This window comes from Seriola lalandi, unplaced genomic scaffold, assembly GCF_002814215.2.
Source record: "Seriola lalandi dorsalis isolate HSWRI2012SDOR001 ecotype SW California unplaced genomic scaffold, Sedor1 jcf7180002054677, whole genome shotgun sequence".
NCBI lineage: Eukaryota > Metazoa > Chordata > Actinopteri > Carangiformes > Carangidae > Seriola > Seriola lalandi.
The window spans coordinates 692,611-718,085 of NW_019525230.1; the positions used below are offsets into that span (position 1 = coordinate 692,611).

At 39.5% G+C, this 25,475-nt stretch overlaps 2 protein-coding genes across 3 annotated transcripts in view; one reads left to right on the top strand and one right to left on the bottom strand.

Annotated features, from left to right (window-relative positions):
* The window catches only part of LOC111666525 (WD repeat-containing protein 48), a 7,410-nt gene extending 5,084 nt beyond the window's left edge, over window positions 1–2,326 (bottom strand). Inside the window, exons 1-6 of one of the 2 annotated variants that reach the window (XM_023421872.2) lie at window positions 2,264–2,326; window positions 1,475–1,615; window positions 1,271–1,346; window positions 945–1,157; window positions 691–779; window positions 80–181 (exon numbers count right to left, since the gene is read on the bottom strand). In XM_023421872.2, the coding sequence (XP_023277640.1) occupies window positions 80–181; window positions 691–779; window positions 945–1,157; window positions 1,271–1,346; window positions 1,475–1,615; window positions 2,264–2,311 (669 nt within the window). In that variant the 5' untranslated portion in view covers window positions 2,312–2,326. Of the gene's footprint in view, window positions 1–79; window positions 182–690; window positions 780–944; window positions 1,158–1,270; window positions 1,350–1,474; window positions 1,616–2,263 lie in introns of both variants that reach the window. The other variant, XM_023421871.2, reaches the window with a different exon arrangement.
* Window positions 2,327–4,206: 1,880 nt separating this feature from the next.
* Window positions 4,207–25,475, top strand: part of LOC111666512 (sodium channel protein type 2 subunit alpha-like) — a 42,286-nt gene continuing 21,017 nt past the window's right edge. Inside the window, exons 1-10 of the mRNA XM_087178128.1 lie at window positions 4,207–4,558; window positions 11,279–11,585; window positions 13,586–13,696; window positions 14,723–14,838; window positions 16,121–16,249; window positions 17,258–17,349; window positions 17,503–17,745; window positions 17,840–17,903; window positions 24,611–24,752; window positions 25,324–25,467. Coding sequence (XP_087034254.1) covers window positions 11,319–11,585; window positions 13,586–13,696; window positions 14,723–14,838; window positions 16,121–16,249; window positions 17,258–17,349; window positions 17,503–17,745; window positions 17,840–17,903; window positions 24,611–24,752; window positions 25,324–25,467 — 1,308 coding nt within the window. The 5' untranslated portion in view covers window positions 4,207–4,558; window positions 11,279–11,318. The remainder of the gene's footprint in view (window positions 4,559–11,278; window positions 11,586–13,585; window positions 13,697–14,722; window positions 14,839–16,120; window positions 16,250–17,257; window positions 17,350–17,502; window positions 17,746–17,839; window positions 17,904–24,610; window positions 24,753–25,323; window positions 25,468–25,475) is intronic.

The window sequence follows — 25,475 nt, forward strand, 5'->3', positions numbered from 1 at the left end:
CAGAAACACACAGATTAAAATCCAGAAAGTTCTGTTAAACGGCCGCCAACCACTGTTAATGTCAAACATCTTGAGTCACCTGAGTGCCGTCGCGATTCAACAGCAACGACTTGACGTTGTCTGTGTGACCTTTTAGCTTCATCAGTTTAGCACATGTTCGAGGATCCCACACTCTCAGAACCTGAAGAGAAGAAAAGAAAGAAAGCGTAGGAAGAATGAGAAGGAGAGGACGGGCACATGATTACTGTCAAATACACAAAGTAAAGTTTCATTTCCTGTGCCACAGTTTGCATCATTTTTTAAATAACACCATTAATGATGTGTGGTAGCCAACAGGAAACAACTTTCCAACATCGTGGACACACTTTGTTACATACGTCAGTTTTTTATGCCGATGAATTTCAAAGAGCTCCGTGACACCCAAACTGTTTTCCACTAGCAGTGACCTGTACCCTTTCTGATGCACACATACAACCCCAAAAGATGTTTGAATCAAACTAAGATGTTAACACGCAACAGTGGTTCAAGAGTAATTTACTTCTGATCTGTGAGTTTTTGCCTTCAGCAAACTAAAACTGGATAAAACAACATTGGTTGAGACGTTAACATGACATGTGAAATAATCTGAGTGTTGCATTAATCAGGTTTAATTGCACCATCAATGTGTAAATCACTGACGGGAATCCAGACCTTTTCTGTGGATCCAGATACAATGACTGTGCCCATCTGGTTCATAGCCAGACTGTAGATAGAGTCCTTGTTCCCACTCAGTGAAGAGGCTGTTGCAGACAAAACAAAATAAGTCCACAGGTATAGAATTTCTTCCACTGAAAAAATATAAGCTATTACAGAAAACTAGTTCATATCAAATGCACAACGATTACAAGTACGGTATGTGGGTCAGAAATGGGCACAGCTGTCTCACAGAAACAAACACTACTTACTGGTAACAGTGTTGTTGGAAGCAGTGAGTGCCGTTAGTGTGTTCACGTCCCAAAGAAAGATCTGCCGGTCCAGACCTGCCGATGCCACCAGCTCCTTGTCCTTAGCGTAGGCCAGAGCTTTCACGTAGTCCTTGTGTGTTCGTAACGTCGACATACAGAACCCTTTGTGTGCGTTCCATACTTTCACTGTCGTATCCGATGAGGCAGATATCACTGAAAATGGAAGAAATTCATGAGAACAGCAGAATGTAAGATACAATGCCGGAAACTGAACTGCACAAAGCCTGAATATTAAATAAAGTACAGCTGTAAGTAATCAGACTCACATGTTTTTCCATTGCAACAGAGAACTATGTCATTAACCCAGTCTGTATGATGCTCCATCGAGGCAATGTACGGGTCCTGCTACAATGGAAGAGGAAAATTTTTTGACAATCCCACGTTAGAATAAGATCACGTGATAACACAGATGGCTAATCGTAACATGAATCTTTCATTTCAATATAGCTCGGGAGAAAGATAAGTTTTACCTTATGCTGGTAGACACTCCATATCCGGATGATAGAGTCCCTCCCAGCAGTGAAGAGCCGGTTCAGAGCAGGGTCTAGCTGGAGCGCATTCACCCCATTTCGATTATACTTCTCCACCTCATCTCTAATGACATAGGACACCTGAAATACGAGGAAGGGAGTGATCACACCTACTTCCTTGTACACATTTCGAAGCCGCAACACGCTAAGTTTCATGCACTTGCAGAGCTAGCTAATGAAACGTGTAGCCGAGTTAAATGACATATATATCACAAATGAATTCGCCATAAAATCATTTTAGTAATGGACGAATTGATTGTTTATGACGTTCTTTGATTTGATAACAATGAATAATGGCAGGGTGCACGACAAAAATCACCGGGATACGTACGTATTCCCAGCAATTAGACCGAGCCCAGATACAGTGTAGCTGTAGCTACCGATAACGCTGCAACAGCACAAAAATGCTAGTAAGACCGCACATTAACCGTTGGTTCTGACCGACGAGCTTGGTTGTTATTTTATTACGTATTTTACACGAACTAGTGTGAGAATTGTTTACTATAGCATGTAGTCATTTCGACGCTGGTGTTAGCAAGAGACGCTAACAACTAACGTAAGCCAAGCTAGCTAGGTTAGCCGGCTTGAGTCATGACTCGTAACAGCAACGCTATCTTTTTCGGGCGGTTTTCGGTGTCCGTAAAGTGTTCGCGAATCACCGTTTTAAGCCGAAGACCTTCGTGCAGCCGTTGCCAAACACTTAGCAGCAATGCAACTCTGATAATTTACCTGTACTTTTCTCCGCCCAGCAGCATTTTGCCTGTGATGCGTGGCCATCTTGCATGTTGACAGTCAATTCATGTGATGCTACATCCGGGAAGGAAAGAAAACATATGCACCTGAGCTTTATGGGTAATGTGGTTTTGCACTGTCCTCCACTTTCACCGCAGGAAGGGCTTTTTCCCTGAGGATTTGTTCATTTTCCAGGTATCCTATTTAAACATTGACAGGTCCCCGGGGAACCTGAGAAATGTCTAAAATGTTTGTGAGAAGGCATTTTAACATAATCCTTTAAATTGGCACAGGGGCAGAATTTGCCATTAGGCAATGTGTGCAAGTGGGCCCCTATAAGGTTTACTATGATGTTCAACCATAAAATCAAATAACAGCCCCAATTTAAGTCAATATTCAGGGGACATACTCCCTCTGTAATTTTTTTTTATTTACTGTATCAAGCCATTTGGGAAAAACATGATAGTTGCCAATAAAAAAATCATCCTGAGCCTGCATCATATTTTGAATCTAATTGTTCTCTGTCTCCATCGTTCTGAAACCACAGCACAACAGATTTTGACAATGGCTAATTTTCACTACTGTCACATAAAAAGAGTCAAAAATTGTCTGATGTTACTATTTTGAATTTACATGACATAGGTGGGGAATAAATTTGGCATAAACAGGCTATTTCTCCAGTACAGTACTAATAGAGCTCCAATTATTTGCCGGTCCAGTCAGAGACACTGAGAGGAAATGACACCAAGTTGAAGTTATAAATATAAATAATGTTATTATAAACTTCATATAAGATTCAGAACCGCCCCCCTCGCTCCGCCTATACTCACAGGTAAGCAATCCTTAAATAGAATGGCTTGGAAATATATTCTCAGTCTTCTTTTCCTCTTTTACACAATAGTTAATTAGCCACATGGATGTGCAATACAAATGTTGACCCACCTTGATAAATAATCTTATCAGAATAGACACATTTGCAAGATATTGTAACAAGGACCAGCCAGGGTTTTAGAAATACTGAGGTCATGAGTCAAAATCAAGCATTTCATTTGATTTCCCATCAAGCCTTTGCTGTTTTAAAGCCCTCCTTCTGCTGTTGGTGGTTGGTAAAAATCAGGGCATGACTTCAGTGTTCTCAGTGATAGCCAGGTCCCTAATGGTGACTTGGGTATTTCGCAACTTTGTCATAAAACCACAATGACCTAGACCTGAACTACATAGATAGATACTCTGTTATTGGCCACTGGAGGGCGCAGTGTAACACTGTAAACACTGCAGGCAAATGCTACACAGCTAAGTAATCTAAAACCTCCTCACTGGAAGCCCATTGGAAACACACAAAATGAAAATGCTGACAGCTTGTGTTAAATCGTGGCCGTTTCAAGGTTCATTCAAGTGCAACAGGGTTTGATTTCCAGATCACACAGCAGGTGATTTCATTGATTAATGTGCTTGACAGTGAAATAAACTGATGTAGACGTTGCTCAGCACATGCTCGCCTGTCTCTGAACTGCAATATTTAGTTAAATGTGTAAATTCCACATTAATCTTGTGATAAAAACAAACTTTAAAGGAATTTGCATACGTTTAAAAGACACCCACCATCTCCTCACAAACTCATACAAAGCTGATATTAAGTTACATAATGTTACCACATTCAGTTTAGATAAATTAAAGCAGCCTATGTCTTTACCGCACAGTGTACTCTGTAAATAAGGTTGACATTTCCCCTCCACTGTGTCCCATTTACTGATTTTTTTTTCCTACTTGGTGATGTGGGAAAACCGCCAGCTCTCTCACTACATCCCTGTGTCATATTTGAGTGTGACATGGTGCGCCTATAGGAGCGGTAATCCTCTGTGGTCCAGCAGCATCCTCCCTCCCTCCCTCCCTCCCTCCCTCCTGTTCTCTTGCTCAAGGGCAAACCGAGGTGCTTCTCTCCCGCCGCCGCGCAGCATCCGCCCCACACTCTGCGGCTCGGGACCTCTCCTCTGTGGGATGAATACGACAGAGCCACTCGAGTGGAATGGAAGCGGACAACTTGTGCGTCCCCCCACCCCCCGCGGCCGGTTTCAAAATGTCCAACAGAAGGTGATTAGACCTGTGGTGTTTGTGTAGAAGTCAGTTGAGTGAGTTTCCTGCCCTGTTCACTGGAGTTTTTGATCCACGATGAAGCGGAATAAGCCTTGAATTGAAGACATGGATTTTGCTCGGAGGGTTTGGCAGCTCCTTCTTCTGAAAACCGAAGAACTTAACTCTGGAAACTATGCTGTAAATCTCAGAGTTTCATATGTAAGTATCCCCTGTGAGGAGCTTTAGATTCTGGCATTAATATTTAGCATACAGGAAGTGTGTTGCTACACACACACTCAAGTAAACAACTTCTCAAAGACTAAATGCTTTGCACTATTTCTTAACTGTTTGGTCTGCTGCTTTTCTTTGTTTTCACCTTGATGATGATGAGTTAATGGAGAACTTCTTCATACAATAAAAACATATCAAAACAAATCATAATTTAAAAAAAAAAAGTCCTGCTTTTAGGCTTAAGATATAATTTAAAACAACACTAACATGGCTTATGTTATACAGTATAATCCTAAAAAAGACTAAATACCAGGAAGTGCATAATGCAAAAATATCCATTTAATGTTTTATGTTGGAGTCTTAAGCATTAAAGGCTTACCCTTACTTTAGCAACTCACTTTCATGAGCTTTCCCTGTGGCAAAATCTGTTACGAATACCACACAGGGACCACGAGCATTTCTAGTGCAAAAATTTACTGTTCCACTACTTCCATAAATCATTGAAATGAAATGGGTAACACTTTACATAATGACATGTGAGGAAGTGGTTATCATACATTTTCCTTATTTGGAAACATCCTAAAACCAGAATGCGACACTTAAAGTTGTGATCATCCTGGTGTCTAACGTAATTTAAATGTATTAGTTTTAAGATTCAAGTGTTTTTCGAAGCGAGAATCTGAGAGTCTGAGACAGCAGAGCTCAGAAAAATCATTTCACTCTAGTCGCATTAATATTTTCAACCACTGTCTCATTTCGTAGGTCTATACCTTCCACATCCTATAGTACGTATTTAAGCTAAATGCTGCAATTACATTGAAAGGTTTTTTTTTTTTTGCAAAAGAAGTAGGTCATCAGTTCAGTCTGTGCCCCTAGGACCACAGCGTAAAGAGGGCGGCTGACACGAAACATTAGGAACACGCAGTATGTACACTTTGACCTCCAGCCTGTGGTGGAAGTTCATACTTTGTGACGTTTGTGGTTGTGGCCCAAGCCCGTCTTGTTTAATCCGCTTGTTAAATTCAGTATTCGAAGATGATATTAAATTCCTGATGTGTTACCATGGACGCTGTACTGTAAATGGCAAGTCTTGATCCGCGTAAGAAAGGAAACAAAAACCATCAACAGGTATATGATATAATCAGAAATGAACATTTAAAATGAAAAGAGCAACATGTGAGCACATAAAAAAAGTAGTCCTAGATGACACCACCAATTTCAGATTATATAATAAATCTGTACGAGTGAACAAACACTGAAATGCTTGTTGTGTTATCATATCCTGAAATAACCCTCACCAGGATCTAACCTCATAAATCCAGAGAAGCACAAAAGCCTAATGTTTGAGTAAAAGTAACACAAAAGCACATCATTCAAGACACCACTATTACTCCAGAAACCTTTTTACATAATTGTTTGTTTGCATGAATATCCTTTGGTATATTTAGTCAAAGTTTTAGAAATAGTACATGTTACATAATGCCCATGATGACGAGGTGAACACACTTGTCCTATTTTAAGGACACAATCTGTAAAATTTAATCCAGGACATTCACAGCAAACATGGAATATATGTATTTCTGGCTTTTTAAATATTAAGAAAAAAATATTTGGCCAAAACTCAGATAAAAAAAAGAACAAAAACCGTGTGAATGTGTAACTAGATAAAAATTTCTTTAATGATAATCAGGTGACAAAGTAACAGAAGTTAAATAACTTAAACTCAGGACAAAAAGTGAGGATGACATCAGACCATATGTCAAAGAAGGGTCAGCTGATCTGGTCCACATGCTGTAGAAAGTCCCTCTCGTGTGTCTGATAATAACAATAATTGTTTCCTGTTGAAAAAGTCCTTGGAACATACGTTGACACGGCGAATTAGTCCAGTTAATAGAAATATAGAAAAACATCAACCATCTGGCTGCAGAGACGTGACACGGCTAAAAACAAACAGGGGAGTATGTGATAGAAGATGTAGCAGCTTATTCTTGTATACAGTCAATCATCGTGAAATGAAAGAGGAATGCCTGTTATTTAGTTTGGTGCATATTGTTTTCACACTATAATGCAGGTCATCGTACACAAAGTTAATCTGATCAGTAACGTCCTGCGTCACATTTATGAATTTCATCTTTTCTGTCAGTGAAGTCTCGATAACAAATCTTGCTCTACGGAGATATAACAGCACAAAAAGTGTCATTTCTGACAGATACAGTGTTTGTGCAGCCAATTGCAATAAGAATGAAGAGAGATTCGTCAAATTTAAGACTTTTCTGAGACTCTGACAGGGACATATGACATCAGTTTCCTATTGCACTGATACCATTCATGACGCACTACAGCTCTTACCCAGAGGCCCGATACTCCTGAGGGATACAAGGAACTTCACATGGGCTTTTATTTCCAAAAACATAATTTCTCCTTCAGCACGCTGGATTGATTGAATTATCTTAAATGTTATTGAAACTTAGTCTCGTTTAAAGCTGCTGTTGGTTGTAGAGAGAGATCCTGTTATTGTCTTTTATTTTATTTACTTATTTCAATTCACTAAAGCTTAGTCTTTCACTGTATATCAGATGTCTCACTGTGTTCAAAGGAAATTAGTCCTCTTTACCTAAAGTTACCACTGAGTCTTGTGATTTATGTTTTCAATATTTTAAGGGTTAGAAACTACCAGTGACTCCAGCAGGAGCTATTAGAAGTTACCTTTGATTATCATCTGTTACAATCTGCTTGGACCAAACATCAATAACAAAAACCAGAGAGGTGGCAGATGCTCTTCACATGAAATATACATGTGGGAGTTTCATTTATGTACCGATGCAGCTCTAAGTCTATCGCTTGTTGTATTGGTTTAAATATTATTTACTGGCTCATAGCCTAATCAGTATTATCGTTAAATACTTTCTCATGCAATTTTACTGTCTCTTTTTTCATATAATCATTTTAAAGTTTGAAACAGCTGCTTTCAAAATGAGATGGTGGAGGCAGAGCAGCTGGTGGGTCAGTGCCTTGCTCATGGACACATTGGTGGTAGCTGATGAGTCTGACTCTCAACACAATGTGTTTTTAATTATTTTCCAGTTTTCATTTATGAGAATTTAACACAGAAGTATTGCAGAACACAGGTTAGGTTGAGTGTGTGAGTTTGTGCGTGCATGTCCACGGTGCTGCTCTACTTTCCATCTAATTATCATAATTATTTGCACTGATGATGACGATATCACATCTGGCTGTTACGGGAATTAAATTTCATTCAACTAAAATATTTTTTTCCTCCTGTTCTGTTTAATTCTTTACCACCATTTCCTCCCTAAAGCGACCTCGCGTGCAAATTGAAACCGTGCCGCCTGGTAGATGTATGCAGTTTGAGTGTGTACAGGTCAAAGGTCACTGTCAAGTCTCTTTACTGTTCTGCACCGTTACCTTTTATAAAAGAAACACTGTGACTGCTTATGAAGGATTCGTCACATCCTGTCGCATCGTGACAGAAATATCGCTGCTTTGAACCTGTTTATCTGCTTTGTGACGTTGCAAATGGACCTTAACCTATTTATTTTGACAGCAAATGGGAAAGCACTGGATTCAGTATATGAGACGAGCTGATCTGAGATCAACCTGGGCCAAATAAGCAGATCAAGTGAAAGCAAATAACTAGCGTCTGGCTGGACGTGTGAAGGGATCAATGCATTTCAGGACAGGAGGAGATGAAAAACTCACAGAGCTTAGTCAATATGAAAAGGATACAATGGTATTTCTCTGTCAAAAGGGGAACATAGAGATGTAATCCTCTCTTTGGAAAGCTCTTTCAGTTATTAAAATATCAGACTCTGTCACTGGCTAAAATAAGGGAGTGAATATTTGGTAGTGGACAGACCTTTGGTATTGTCTTTATTTAGATAGTGGCTTTGATCTCAGATCAGATTACCTGCAAACTGTCTTTATGTTTTGTTGTAGTCCACATAAGCAGAGTTCGCCAGTAAGAACAAAACAAATGTGCTTCTTTTAGTTTAGTTTTAGTCTTGAGACGTTCACTGGGAGCTTCTGTGTAACTTGTGTAAGTGTAAGTTTTTAAAGGTGGCAAAATTACTTGATATATGGCAACAATAAAATATTTGTGAAACAGAAGTTTATTGGATCATAAATATCACTTCATTGACACCAGACCTTTAAACCTGCCCTGTAGGAGTTCAACATCTTAATTCCCTCCAGTCAACTTCTAAAGATTTGATATTTAACCTTTTGCACTCTTTGACATATTTTCACATTCACATATTTTTCTATTTATGTTTTTTTTTTTATCATATAAAATCAGCTGGGGAGTAGAAGTTAAACTTTTATTTATCTATGTCCTTTATTTTACCAGGAAATCCCATCAAGATAAAAACTCTCTCTTTAACACCTGAGACCTGAGATAGTAACCAACTCACAACATATTAAAATACAGCATAAAAATGATAGAATACCACATATACCACATGACAGCGATTTGAACCCTTAAAACTTTCAATGGTTATAAATTTATCTAATTTTAGATCTTTCTGCAGATTACTCCATGTCCAAGGTGTTTAGAGCTTATTCTTTTATTTAAAGCTGCACTAATCAATATTTTTATGTGAACAATGGATGAAATAATTGTGTGTAATATAAAAAAGGGGTTGCTTGTCGTCATGATCCCACAGAAGAGTATCATCCAACTCCCCCTCAGTAGCATCGTAGTTCAGCTCTGTGGAGCATTTTAATCATTTATCAGTTCATTGTTTTGATTTTAACAACCTCACCTCCAGCCGCAGCAGGTTGCTGTTTTCACTAAAAGAGCTCAAATAAACCGACTGTATCCAACCTGCCGAGCACCAAACTACAGACCGGCAAATCCAGTAACTAGCTGGTGAACACAGTCGAGCATTGAGCAGCTAAAGAGCCAGATATTTCCCTCAGGAGTTGGTGGAGAGCTAAAAGGAGGAGTAAATGTTGGACTAATATTCGTCAGTTGCCTGAAACATGACTCCAAATGAATATTAATGTGTCTCTGAGTCTGGTGCCTGTGTAAATAGACAACTGTAAACACAAAAACGTTCAACAGTGGTAAATGTCTTTGTGGTGTTTACAGTTTGGTGCACTGACCCCAAGTGGATTAAATGCGAGTGTAAGTCGAACCCCAAACTTGATACTGTTGTTATCGTTGTTATTGCAGCCACCACCTGCAGTTATCATGTATGACTAGAACCCAGTGCTAGAAAACCCGACTGTAACTAAATGAAACTACATGTGAAATTATATAGGCAGTCCACATTTTGTAACAGTGACAGTCTTCTTGTAGTTTTTTCTATCGAGTGTGACCATAAAAATGTGGATAGAGTGCGTCTTTAGGTTTGTTGGCAGGGTGATGTCCAGGCCCTGCAGGTTCCTTCAGTTCAACAGAGGCAAACAGCAAGTGATTGCCATGCTAAATCAAAGCCGGTGAAAAACCCCTGGTCAGAGCTACAGACTGTGGGCTTAATCCCTCTGACTCAGAACTATGGCTGCCCTAGTTTGATAGAGACAGTTGGATAACAGAAAGCGATGGTCAGCGGGAAGGGTAAAGAATTTATATCTTGTCTCTGGACCTCCCTCAGTACCGTCTTCCAATCAGGAAATGAGAGGCAATCCAGCTTTTGACTTTAGCTTTTTATATTGCAATTACACAATGTTTGAAATAGAGACATGAGAGACCTTCAGAGATGGAGGCGTTAAGGCCACATTTTGTGTTGTGGGACCATTGGGCTTTCCTTGCAAGAGATTAGAGATTAGAATATTTGCAGATCTCATTCAGACATGTTTTTACAGAATCACTTTTATATTTTAAGCACTTGTTATCGTTCTGATGGCGTACATTTCTTTTTTTTGTGAGAAACCTGGTGAAAACTAATGCACTCTCCTCGTTTATTAGTGTCCCTGGGTTGTTGTTCATTCAACATTTTAAATCACAGATAGACAGAGTTTAAACCTGCAAAAATGTATTCATTGGCTACTTGATGTTGTGCAACAGACTGTAAACAACACTGACATATTGTAATCAGATTGAGTGGATATGGCTAACATGTTAGCAAACATTGGCCACTACTTCCACAACGAACCGACATGGAGTGACATTAGCATTCGTTTACAGTCATGTTTGTGACCATGTGATTAATGTAAATCCAACATTCACTCCCCTTTTAGACCTGTTTTGCTCTCCGCCAACTCCTGAGCTAAATATCTAGCTCTTTAGCAGCTAGCGCAGCCAGTGGGTAATGTAGGTGCAGTGTACAGTGGGTTTATCAGTGTCTTCAATGAAAACAGCTGCCTGCTGCTGCTGATGGAAACTACACTAATGAGACTCAAAGTGAACTGTGCACACTGAAGCAAAATCAAAACAATTAGCTGAAAGAAGCTAAAACGCTCTGCAAAGCTGGGAGAAATGCAGAGATGGGTAAAAACCAAAACCCATCAACAAACAAACAAACAAAAAAGGTCGCTGTGGGTTTGTAATTAAAGCCTTTTCACATCATAGTCATTTCATCCATTTAAAAAAAATATTGATTAAAGCAACATCAAGGCATTTGAAAACATATTTGTTGTGCTAACTCCTGATACAAAAAGACAAGTCACCTCACACGAGCCTGTGTGATTGAATTCAGCTTTTTTCTCACCTGCTTTTTTTCTCTTCCTTTGCCTTTGCTCCCGTAGCTGTAAGTAAAATCTAGTACAGGAGAATCAGGATGAAAAGATGGCAGCCATGCTGTTACCAACGGGTCCTGATGGCTTGCGGCGGTTCACTCGCGAATCCTTGGCTGCCATGGAGCAGCGGATTGCGGAGGAGCAGGCCAAGAACGCCAAGGGTTGCCAGGAGGCTCACAGGAACGCAGAGCCACCCAAACCCAGGGCCGACCTGGAGGCAGGCAAGCAGCTGCCACGCATCTTTGGTGACATCCCTACAGAACTTATCGGGGTGCCACTGGAGGACATTGATCCGTTTTACTACAAGAACCAGAGGGTGAGAGTTTGTCTCTCTGTGTGTGTGTGTGTGTGTGTGTGTGTCGGATGGTGGTGAAGTGGTGGCTACACACGTGTCAAAGTTTTCTGCACATGTAGAGAGGTCAGGCATATGACTCACTTCAACTCTAGGTAACTGACCATATATCATGTATTTAACTCCACATTGTTCCTTGTTTGTTTTTTTTATACAGCAAAAGTTTAAGACCACTCATCGTCCTGTTTAACATATTTACTTTGACATTTAAAAAAGCAGTGAGGGAAATAGAGTTGGACAAACTGATAAAATCTGGTTCTCAGTCAGTTCAGACTCACAGGGCCCAAAGAGGTGAAAATATTAAACATTCAACATCCTGATCTCGTGGTACGTGTCTCTCAGTGCTCTCTGACCTCTGTGACAATAACTTAAGTTCGTTCTGAAGATGTAAATCTTTCAAAGCTGGTCACTAATGAACAGTTTGTGCTTTTAGTGGAGGTAAGCAATGTATTTGTTGGGGACTATTTTCAGCTGTGGATTAATACACAGTTGGTGCTCTAGAGAGTATTTACAGCAGTAAACATGTGGGATTGACTAAATGATAAACTACAGTGCCCATATTGACGGTAATGAAGAAACATGACACACTGTGCAGCAAAGTGCCTCAATAATGTGTTTTTAATAGTTTTTAGCTCAGAGGAATAAGATGTTCCAGATTGTACTTTATGCTCTGCAGTAGGATCAGTTCATTGTTAGTTTTGGTCTTTTTATTTTTGCTATAGCTTTACTGTTTCGGCTATTACAGATAACAACTGTGACATTTTGTCGAGTCTCACTGACCTTTTCAGCACTATTATTTAAATTCAGCTGTGTGAGTTGTTCGGCCTCAGTTGGCACCCAAAGTGCTGGTGACATAAATGAATCAGTCTTTAGTGTAGTGTATAAAAAAGGGTGCTGTATATCTGATGATGACTTTGAACACATCTGTAGTCCCAGAAAAAAATATTTAGCTGTGACATCACTGACTTGATATTTGACATTTTTTAAATAAGTAGCGCTTGTTTACAGTTTCTGTGAATACACAACATCCTCCAGTTAAGGAAAAGTTATTTTACTCATTCTGTTATAACTAATATTGAGTTGATGTTGATTATGTGTCCTTAAGAAGTCACTAACGATGACATCAGCTCAGAAAATGGCTTTTGTTACAAACAGGCAACTGATGATAAACTGCAGGTATGTGACTCGTATCAGTGATGCTCATGCACCCAGCACTGCACTGTACTGTCCTAAGCTCACCTCAGATTTGATTTACCCATGACTTCTATTTTATTGCTGCATATTCAATTAACAATACAACTCTCATCTGGGCTCGTGAGCATGATATGGTAGTGATCCTCCAGATCAGCTGATGTTTTCATTGAATTCACCGAGTGGTGTTTTACAGCAGCCGAGGGGAAGCGGTGGCTGCCTTCCGTTAGATCTCTTGTGGACGCAGAAATAGGATTAGCAAGTTTTGATTTGCAGAGTCGGTAGATCAGGCTGCTACCCATTAATGGGCCGCTTATGGAGAGATGAAAAAGGACGTGGCAGTCATTCTCAGGGTCTCTTTGTTTTGGCATGTGATGCGCTGCTGGATGGGAGGATTATCCAAAGACGAAAAATATTTAAATAAATGGCACATCTGTTGGGGAAAGGTTCAGCCTGCTTTGGAGTTGCCTCCATTATCTCAACTGGCCTCGCTCGCTGCGTGTTCGGACACTCGCTGCTGTCTTGGAGGCACAGTAGACACAGTGGTAGACTCAACACAGCAGCTATAATGTCAGCCCTGCAACTGCTGCCAAGAGCTGCTGTCGAGTTTCTCTGCAGAACTAACAAAAAATGTGCCTGCGCATGATGAGAAAATTGGTATTGGAAATGTGTTTGCAATCAGTCAGCTTTTATTTACAGATTGTGAACACTAATATTTGAAAGATGTGATTTTTCTCATGACTGATGTCTGTTTTTTTCTCTTTCTTTTGCAGACTTTTATAGTACTTAACAAAGGGAAGGCCATCTTCAGATTCAGTGCCACATCTGCACTTTACATCTTTAGCCCATTTCACTTCATCAGAACAATCGCCATCAAAGTTTTAGTCCATTCATATCCTTTTTGATTGCCCCAGAGCCTGTGTCTCCTCCAGCCCCAGCCATGCAAAATAATCATGGTTGGTTGTTTCTTGGTTGATGACGTTTGACACTTTAGATGGTTTGTTTAGGTGATTTTAACAAAATTAGGAACATCCTCTTAGGAGAAAACCACTGAAATATAGATAGAGAGATATATGAGGATATTTAAAAGGAATAATCAGACTTCCCTCTCAGATCAAAACTCAGTGTAACATTTCCACCAAAATACAAATTTAATGTCCTAAAATGTCTAGAAACTGCTTCTTGCATCTCATACTGGCTGATAAGCCAATTTATAATATTTACCGATTTCCCCCGTAGGTTTCTATTGGATTTTTCCATTGTCCCATTTTTGAAACAGCTTTGTAATGGTCCTCTCTGGCATCGCAAAACAAATCCCCTCATATCCCTCTTTTAATCTCTGAAATGAAATAAGAGCAAGGAGATTTCACATCATGTGACGGCTGCCTATTAGTTCTCAGACAGCTGATTCGTACTTTACATGCGGGAGGGAATCTTGCCTCTGGATTCTTCTGCTATGTTATAGATTACGAAGTATCTGTTAATCAAATTATCCAATAAGTACATCTATCTACTGTTATTGATTTTCTCAAACTGAAACATCACATAAATAACTGACAATAATATACTGTGAACTACAGACTAAAAGAGTCATAACACCAAAGCAAATAAAATCTATATTACATAATTTAGGTTATTGAAGGAAACTATCTGATGTCATTTGTTGTGGTTTCATTCATCCATAAGAGAGAATGATATCACTCCCCTGATTTAATATTAAATGGAATTTACTTACATTTTCTATAATCTGCATTTACTGTAGTCATAATGCCGTTGGCACACACAATGATACTTTATCCTAATGGATATATTTCATAGGATTAAGAGCAACATTGTGACTGTGGTATTGTGTCTGTGTCAGTTACAGTTTTGTTATAAGCCAATAATGCTTGTAAATTAACATTTTACAGTTCACCTTCCTTAACTTCCTCTCCACGTTGTTTAGCCTGTTCATAATGTTCACTATACTGACCAACTGTTTCTTCATGGCCATGTCTGATCCGGCACCGTGGACCAAGTACCTGGAGTAAGTACATACTGCGCAGTAAACTGTTGCCTCATCCTAAATACTGTGTCTGGGACAGAAACTGTGCTACATGTGTTCTAATGTGGAGCTTTGCTGGGGTTTGTTGCTTTATCAGTGACGACTGAAGAATCAGGTCACATGTGAGTAATATGATGCATGTAGTATTTACTGTACTCAGAACGCCACATACGTGTGTGGTGGTGTGGAATGAAAACTCACCACTTGGAAATCTTCAGAAATATTGTCCTGTGCATGATGTGAAATATCATTATCAGTGGGTCAGAGGCATTTTTTAGCATGCAGCATGTTATCTGCGTTTATAGAGACTTTTAATTTATTCATTTACATTTTGCAACTTTATAAATTAACTTATAATAAATGTGAAAAGAGAGACTGTTGCTTTATTACTTTAAGGGAGATGGGAAGACAGATACCACCCTCAATCCTGTATATTGAATATGAAGCTACAGCCAGCAGCCGAGTGGCTTAGCTTAGCTTAAAGACTGAAAATGGGAATAACAAAAGCCTTGACAGAACAACCAAACAGCTATTTCTAATCCTAGCCAATATGGGAGTGGGCGTTTTTTAATCTGAACTGAAAAAAAGAAGACAAGCAGCCATGTAACAAAATCCCAAATACTTGTTGTCACCATGAGGTCACTAAGTGAACAGCAGAGACTCCAGGAAGTTACTGCTCTGGGCCAAGACTTACTCCAGCACATAAAACATGAGACTCAAATGGTCTTTTTTTACACTTTGTACAGACAAACAACATAAAAGATGTTAAGAAGTGAGTTTAAGATCTGCTAGCATGCAAATATTGTTACCTTTGTAGTTTGGATACAGCCAGGTTATCTGTTCACAGTCTCTATGCTAAGCTAAGCTAACTGCTTACTGACAGTCACTTTATATTTTCACTTGGACTGTGGCAGACCAGAAGAAGAAGACTGTGAACAAGTAGGAAATAATTAATACTAGAGGGTCTTCACCATAAACTTGAATGTATTTTTTGTTTTTACCTGTGTGTGCTCATTATGTTATTTTTTAAATTGCTTTGACATGTTCAGTCAGTGACATCACTCCTCACTAATTATGTTACTACAAATCATTTGTGGCATTCAATGACCTTTTGGCTGAGAGTGTTTGAGCATTATTAATTTTTCATGGCTTTCATCGTCAAAAGCTTTCAGTTCTCACTTCTACTGTTGTTATTTAATTCAAAGCTCAAACCTGCTGCTGCGCTAACACGGCCTCGTCTTCCTGCTCCATTGATATTTTCTAGGTATACTTTCACTGCCATTTACACTTTTGAGTCGGCGATAAAGATATTAGCGAGAGGATTCTGTCTGTTGTCGTTTACCTTCCTGAGAGACCCGTGGAACTGGCTGGACTTCAGCGTCATTGTCATGGCGTGAGTAACAATATCATCATACAGATTATCAGTCTCACCTGACATTTATTCTCCATTAGCTGTGGCTACATTGTGCAGATGTGTGTACAGAATATCCAATTAAACGAGTCCACCTCAATTCTGTGTTCAGGTTCTGTCTTGTGCGACAGTTTTTGTGCAGACTGTAATAATGTGCAGAACCACAGCCTATCCAGTATTATTTAGTAATGTCAAAGTGACCGTAGTCAGTCAGTCTTCCTGATTTGAAACACCGTGAACGATAAGCCTATTGTGGAGGTCAGAGATATGTGTGCCATGACTCACTACCCATGATGCAGGTAGCAGATTAGACAGGTGACCTCTCAATGCTGCTGCATTGTCTGAAACCAATCATCCTGATAGGACATTTGCTTTGTTTGGAAACAGCGAGACAAAATCAGTTGTACTGGGTGTACTCTCTCTGAAAGCTGTCATTACCTGCAGCGATTAATTTGATTAATTATGGACCAGTCAGCTAATTCACCTGTCGTTTCCTGTCACAGGTACCAAACACATGCTGTTAAGTAGACTGTAATTAATGTTTTTTTCTCAACAATGGGAACACGACTACTTGTATGTGTAAAGAGTCACTTGTAGTGAGGAACTTACAGAGAATGATCATCCAGCTCATATTTTGGTTTTCTTACCGCCCTCTCTTACCACTCTCATAGCATTGTTTCTGACAGTGGCTGGCATCTGTTTTTCAGCAAAAGCGCTTTAAAAAAAACCCCATACAAGATGTCCCTCGCACCAAACTAAAGACAGACAAAGTTAGTGACTAGCTGGTGAACACAGTGGAGCATTTAGTGGCTCAAGACCCAGATATTTCCCCCAGAAGTCCAGAACCCAGTAAAAGAGCTAAGAGAAGAGTGAACATGGGACAGGTGGACAGAAACATAATGTTGCTCCATGTCTACTGGATATATAAATATGCAATGATACAGAAGACTTTCTTTGTTTAATCTCTTTACACTTCATTTAAAATTACAGATATGTGACAGAATTTGTGGATCTGGGAAACGTCTCTGCATTAAGGACCTTCAGAGTACTACGAGCCCTGAAAACCATCTCAGTAATCCCAGGTGAGAATCCCCGAGAGCGGAGGTTTGATCTGACAGGCATCAGATCAAACCTCCTGCCCGTGCTTCTATGTCTCGTCTCTCGTTTCCAATCACGCCCTGCAAAATCACATCGAAACCAAACATTCAAAATATCGTCTCGTCTCCTCCATCAAGGTCTGAAGACCATCGTCGGTGCCCTGATCCAGTCCGTGAAGAAGCTGGCGGATGTGATGATCCTGACTGTCTTCTGCCTCAGCGTGTTCGCCCTCATCGGCCTGCAGCTGTTCATGGGGCTCTTGCGACAAAAGTGCGTCCGCAGCCTGACGCACTGTATCAACTCCTCCTACAGCCCCAACGCATCCTTCATCTGTAACAACAGAACCTGGAGCTCCAGGGCAGACTTCCTCAGCAGTGAAGGTCAGCCGAAAAAACAAAATACACCTACGCTTCTATTATCCACCGAAGTTAAAAGAAGAAATGTATCTTTAACTTCCTGTTTCCTTTTCCGTAGATAATTTTTACAAAGTTGAAGGAGCAAAGGACGCCTTAATATGTGGATATGGAAATGATGCAGGGTAAGTGAGTGTCCTGCGTACTGCTTGTTATTAATCATCTGCAGGCTATTGCATAATATCGAAAATGTTAAGCATCTAATGGCTTTTGATCCCATGCATGTCGTGTGTGTAATTGGATATAGTAGCCTGAGCACCAGGCTTGGGACAAATACTTTTCACAGAACAAGAAAAAACAGATACAACAATAGATGATGTACTTTAGGCTTCATATTTTCAATCTGTGACTTAATGCATAGAGGAATGATCCCGTCGGAGGGAGGGGTGTAGCGTGAGACAGGCTGTACACAAGACGACATGTGGTGTGGATAATCACCCCGGCTCCACTGGAACCCTTTACTCAGAAACATGGAGTTGCCAGCTGGAGAGAGGGGGGTCTTTGGAGATTTCATCATCTCAAAAGCTCTATGAGATGATTAGGTTAACCGGAGTGGACCGGATCACTTCGGATTGATACTCTGTCATTGTTGAGAGGAGACGGTGTTGTGATAGTCTTCAAGTCTACAGTTGTTTTTCATCTTTGTGATGAACCAGAAACTCTTGGGTTAAATGCTTAAAACTGTTTTTTATGATAAAAAAAAAAGAATCTAATTTTAGGAAAAGAAAGTTTAACATAAAGTTTAAGTATCTGTAGCTTCCTCAGATGAGATGTCTGTAAATGTTGACATACATTGATGATATTTTATCTTTAAAGTGACAGATTTTGTTCCCAATCAAAGGCACAGTGTGAAACCATCCAAATATTGCTACTCAGCCTACGCACTGAATAATCCTATAAGTCCAAATGCTTTTGAAACAAGCACAACAGGATGACTCTGCCCATGCCAGGCCTAGTTCAAGGGTTATAGTGAACTAAATACCCATCTGTGTGAATCTGAAATCCTGCAGCTTCAACGAATAGCTTCCATTAGGTGCTCTTGTTAATGATACAAGATAATGGCTGATAGCAAATAACATAAAATGATTATGATATTAAGCTTCTGTAGGGAAGTATTTTCCTACAGGCTTAAAAAAAAAATGGTTCTTTATTGTTTATGTTCTATATTACTGTGGATGAATGGCTCAAAAACAATTCATTATAGACCCATTTTACACAGTTCACTCTAAAGAACCCTTGGGCTTTTTTAAAAGCACAAAGATTGTATTTGATCAATTGATAATATTTAGCTGTATAACTCATAATGTTATGTTATTATTTGGTTCTCAACTACACACCTGTCAGGTTTTGTGATCATATCTTTCACAGTTGTTGCTGCTATAAACACCTGCGTACGGAGTGGTTTCTACATTACTATTGTTATCATATGCTGCCTGGTGACCCACCACATTTATTTATTAAATTACATTAATGTTTGAAATGTTCTCTTGATGATAATTTGTGTTAGCATTAATATTTGCTACGTAAAAGGTTAACTAATTGGCTAGCTAAGAGTTAGCTTTCATAGATAGGCTAAAAGCGTTACCTGACATGTTAACATATGCATCTTGTGTAATGCAAATAATTAATAACACAGAAACAGAGAAGGTTAAAGTGTAAGAGAAAGTCTTAATAAAACTAAAAATTATTATTAGTGTTAGCATTAATGTTAGCTACATAAAAGTTTAACTAATTGGCTATAGAGTTAGTCTTCACGTAATGTATGACATTTCATGTTAACTAATATTATTAACATATTAGCATGTATCTCATATTAAAAATGCTAATATCAATAATAAACAAACAGAGAACGGTGCAAAAGAAAAATCTGAATAAAAACTAAAAGATAGCGTTAGCGTTAATGTTAGCTACGTAAAAGGTTAATTAATTGGCTAGCTAAGAGTTAGCCTTTATGGAGAATTAACTGACATAATTGACATGTTAGCATGTATCTCATATTAAAATGCTAACATTAATAATAAGGAAACAGTGTTAACATTCACAGTTTCTTTATTATTAATGTTAACCTTTTAATTCAAAAGAAAAGTCTAATCTGGTCAGGCCAAAATTAGCAAGTCTAACATTAAACCTTTTCATGGTGAAAGCTTCTTTAATGTAGGTGAGAGAAACCTAGAGGTCCTTCTTGAATCTTTTTATGAGAGGATTTTTAAGTGTGTATAAGACCCATTCTGTTGTTGTATGGGATTAAGCTAATACTGGTAGTAAAGTGATATTTTAATGAGTTAACAGAAAAAGTGTAGACACAGTGGAGGTGGTTATTGGCATCAGAGTGCAACCAACCCTTTCGTTTTTAATCTCACACTGTAACCTCTCCTCCAAAAACACAGGAACTTAATCTCCCAAGAAGTAAAATCTGATTCAGTGATTTGTGTTCAAGTCAGAGCGAAAAGAGGATACATTTGAGGGCAGTCGGGGGGAAATGACGTCATTAAACTCCCTTAAATAGTGGGTCAGTAAGATCAGACTAGTACCGATATAACATATCCAGCTGTCCCACAGTTTACCTATAAATCACTGCAATTGGACTTCTTTAGATTTGCTGCTTGTTGTTGTTTGTGTTTCTGCCATTTGTGGAGCTCTAACAGCGCACCGTCATCCACATTCAGTGACGTTCACATCAGTTTAACTGTGTGTGTGTGTGTGTGTGTGGGTGGTGGGGGGGGGGGTTTCTGCGTCTAATGGGTGTGTTAATGGCTCTTTGGATAACAAGAGAACAAGGATTAATCTTTTGTATCCCTTTAATTTATACATTGTTCTGTCATGTCCATGAATATGGCAGCTATGTATAGCATTTATTGCATTTTTAATTCTTTGCAGTGAGATTGATGTCAGATGAAGGACAGAGTTTCACACAGCTTCATGACATGGTTGCCGGGTTATGGGTCAAAGTAACCACAGGGTAGCTTATGTGTTGGTTGGCAAAATGAGACAGCCTTTTAACTTCTGTGACATTTTAGATGGAACTTTCTGAGGCGGGTTGTGGAGACGGGCAAGATATTAAGCAGGTCAGGATGGAGGACGTAAAACATAGAGGATGCTTAATCTTTTGAGTGTATTCCAACAAGTAATCCCTGAGTAGATTTCCAAATTAAAGCTTTGGATACGTTATGATGACACACACTGACACACAGTCACACACATGCACACAAACACTCCAGACACAAGTGGGCACACACGCACACACACATATTCAAATGATATTTCCAGCCTAGATGGTTAACAAGTTTGTGACAAATGATTTTCTCAAAGGTCCTGGCTGTTTCTCATCACAGCTACTGTAGAGTTCAGGCAAATGCTTATCCCCCCACATCTTTAAAGCCACTGTGCATCAAGGATTATGACTGATTGTATAGACAGCTTCAACTTTTGCCCTTGACTGGACTGATGTGGACATGGAAACCCACCGCATGAGTCCCGCGCAGGATAGAAAGAAAACACTTTGTTGAGATTGACAGATGTTCCTCTGCTCTTACACAAACGGGAAATGGATGGTGCACTATCAAATATACTATTCATAAAAAAAAATGCAAACATGTTAGCAAAGTGCTTTCATAGAGCTCTTACGCACCACAGACTGTGTTGCCTTGGTTACATAAAATGGTGCTGATGACCCTTTGCCTCAGGTAGTACCTGCAGGAAGCAGCCACACAAACCAAGCAACAGGTACGTCACAGACCCTCTTCTGTGGGAGTTTAAGAACCACTCCATATTATATATCTTTAACTGCAAATCATTTACTTTCCCTTTTTGCTGATCATATTTAAATGCTGTAGGTTTTAGGTTTTTGAATGTATGAAATCAGTTAATACTTGCTTGACTTGTTTAGTCTGTATTTTTGGCAGTTACATTATAGTTGTGAGGCAATGCTTAATGATGACGCAAAAGTAAGTTTCAAGAGTCTGACTTTCATACTGAACAGAAATTAACTGACAACAATTTCCGGCCTTAAATAGCAGGAAAAATCCCTAAAATCTAAAAACTTAATAGAATTAGACTTAGAATAGAAAACCTGCTTATTCATGTAATTAACCAATCAGCCAATCACGTGGCAGCAGTACAGTGCATAAAAACATGCAGGTACAGGTCAGGAGCTACAGTTAATGTTCACATCAAACATCAGAATGGACAAAAATGTGATCGCATGATTGTTGATGCTGGTTTGTGTATTTCTGAAACTGCTGATCTCCTGGGATTTTCACACAACAACAAAAAGAACATCCAGTGAGCAGCAGTTCTGTGGATGGAAACACCTTGTTGATGAGAGAGGTCAGAGGAGAAAGGCCACACTGGTTACTGGTATAAATCTGCAGTAGACACAGAATCACCAAAACTGGACAGATGACGACTGGGAAAACACAGCCTGGTCTGATGAAGCTGGACTTCTGCTGAGGCACACAGATGGTGGGATCAGAGTCATATGGACCCAACCTGCCTTGTTTCAACGGTCCAGGCTGCTGCTGCTGCTGCTGCTGCTGCTGCTGCTGCTGCTGGTGTAATGGTGTGGCTGGCTATTTCCAGCAATGATAAGGCTTCATGTCTCAATCTGGTTTCATGAATGTGACAATGAGTCCAGAGAACATTAACCCACCCAGTCTCCAGATCTGAATCCAGCAGAAGCCTTTGGGATGTGGTAGAAGAAGAGATTGGCAGCGTGAATGTGCAGCTGACAAACCTGCAGAAGTTAATGGATCATGTCGACATGGAGCAGAATCTCAAAGGAAAATTTCCAACATGTTGTGGAATCCAAACCAGGAAGAACTGAAAGAGAAACCTTACCCAGTATTAGTCTAGTGTTCCTGATAAAGCGTTCAGTAGCGTCAGGTTGAATTGCCTCAAAAGACCCTTTGAAAGAAAACGAATTATTATTGATATCAATTAATATTAGTCCTGAGTAATACAGTGTAGTGTGTGACTAACTGTTGTATAATACACTAAAGGATGCACATAGAAAAATGAAAACACTAGTATGACGTCTGGTCCTCCCTCTACCCGGCTGTCAGTGCCTCACACTGGCTGTGGATGTTGTCAGTGTGGACGCACATCAGATCCCACAGCGAGTACATGTGTCGCAGCAGCTCTCCTGGAGGAGCGCTCACTCAGTCTCCAGGGCGGTTACTATAGAAACCTGTGGGACATTAGCCCAACAGGTGCTTTGTTTTCACAGCAGCATCTAATTGCAAGAGCAAGCCTCGCATCCACATAGATGTTTAAGTGACAGCAACGACAAACAGTGTGGTGATAAGATGAGCAACCGATCGCATGTTTAGGCAGCCAAACGTAACTCACCTCATGTTTTCACTCAAAAATCTGTTGTTGTTGTTTGTAATTTAGATTTCATACTTTCCATGCGGTCATTATTTCCATTAGATTATAGTATGGAAATCAGGGGCTGCAACTAACCTATTTTTTAATTATTGATCGATCAACAGAATAATCACAGATCCCTAAAGCCCAAAGTGACGCCAGTTATAAACCTTTTCCATTTATTGTAATTAAAGGATAAAGAAAAGCAGCAAAACATCACAACTGAGGAACTTTAACAAGGAGTGTCTGGTATTTTTGCATATGAAATGACTTAATAGATAATAATAATAATAATAATAATAATAATAACACATTTATAATAATAATCTTTATTTATAGAGCACTAAAAAACTAAAATCTATGTTACAAAGTGCTTAACAAAGCAGCAATAAAATAGAATCAATGACATCAATAGATTTCAAAGAAAAGAAAAACATAAAACAATCAGATTTATAGATAAAAAATAAAAGTGCAGATTAATAGTGTGTTTATCAACTCATCAACTGTTTCAGCTTTAAAAATGCAGTAATGCAAAAAGCATGCAGAGACTTGAACAGTGAACTAATCTGTAAAAGAAAAAGTCTATCAAACTCACTGTGACAGCGTTTCCTTGAATACAACAATAACAAGTGTCTTTAAAGTGTCTCTACTTGAAACTTGGCAATAACATTTGAAAAGCCCACATCAATCTACGAACAATATGGTGTGTTTTAAAAAATGTATTCACAAAAAAGAAATGTCAAACCACTGTGGAGTCCTTCAAGACAACTCTTTCGACATATGAATTAAAGAGGGCAGCAGCTTGATGACAGATTGAGCTGCTGCAGAGGGAAGGAACAGCCCGACAGGAAGATGTCGCTGGCCTCACGCAGCCTCCTCTGTCCTCACTGCTGGATATTAGTGAGCATTCCTGCTTAGCTGGCCCGTTGGTGAGATCTACAGCTGTTCTCACAGCAGCGCTCTCCCGCCCAGCTGTTTCCCAGCCATTACGAAATTATTCTGCACTCAGATTGACATGGCAGTCCAGCTTGTTCTCAGCTGCTGGACTTAAATATTTGCTGTAATGCCACTATGCTGACAATGAAGATCAGAGATGGAGGCATCGAGCTGAAAAATTTTTTGAACTGCAATTTGATATCCATCTGGCTCAGTGTAATCCCTTTTGCTCCAGTGCATTTTAGTGCTCCTGCCTGGAATGAATTTCAAGTGCCCTCTTCAGTTGAAATAATGGTGATGATAGCAGTGTATGTACTTACTGACTCATCCGCTTCTCTCCCCCGGTGGGTTCAAAGGCCACGGGGCTACATGTAGATACTGGAGATGTTTTTAACTCTGGTAAAGCAGCCTGCACGCTACCACAGCGATATCTGTCCCAGCTGGTTTTGATTCAGTTGTGCTCAGCATTTGTTTTATCAGTCCTGTCCTATAATCATCTCTCTTCTGCCTTTACACTGTTTGTGCATCACAGGAAGTGTCCAGATGGATTTGACTGCCTAAAAGTTGGGAGAAATCCAAACTATGGCTACACCAGTTTTGATACTTTCGGCTGGGCTTTTCTGGCCCTTTTCCGACTCATGACGCAAGACTACTGGGAAAAACTGTTCCATCAGGTGCAATTTCTGAATATGTGTTTTTCCATCTACTAATAATCTGTGATGCTTTGTTGCTTCCCTAGAATAATAATCCATGTTTTTTCCCTCCTCACTGAATACTGTATTTGTACCCAAACACATGTCGGAAGGATTTTGTTTCAAGGACATTTTACAACACAGGTGTTATTTTCTTAGACTGGCCATGATAATATTTATTACATTACTACACCACAACAATGACTCAACATAATCTCACAATGTAGTTCACACAGGCAAACGACATCAGCAGGATATAAACAACAGTAATTTAACCATGCCATCTTTAAGTGTGAAGAATATATGAATATATTAATATTTAACATAACACATTAACATTTTTTTAATTGATTTTTCAACTGAATTAGAATTCAGGTAAATAAGATCAAACTTGTTGGATTTATTCACCTTTGATTGTCAGATTCTGTCTGTTGCCCCAAGTCCCCAAACCTCAGCTCTGAACGTATAGAGTAAAAATGTTTCCCATTATAAATATACAATTATCATCTAAACTATGAGAACATGACATGTGACTTCCTGTCTGCTTCCTCAGACTCTGCGCTCGGCGGGGAAGACCTACATGGTTTTCTTCGTGCTGGTCATCTTCCTGGGCTCCTTCTACCTGGTCAACCTGATCCTGGCTGTAGTGGCCATGGCCTATGAGGAGCAGAATCAGGCGACCATCGCTGAGGCCTGGCAGAAAGA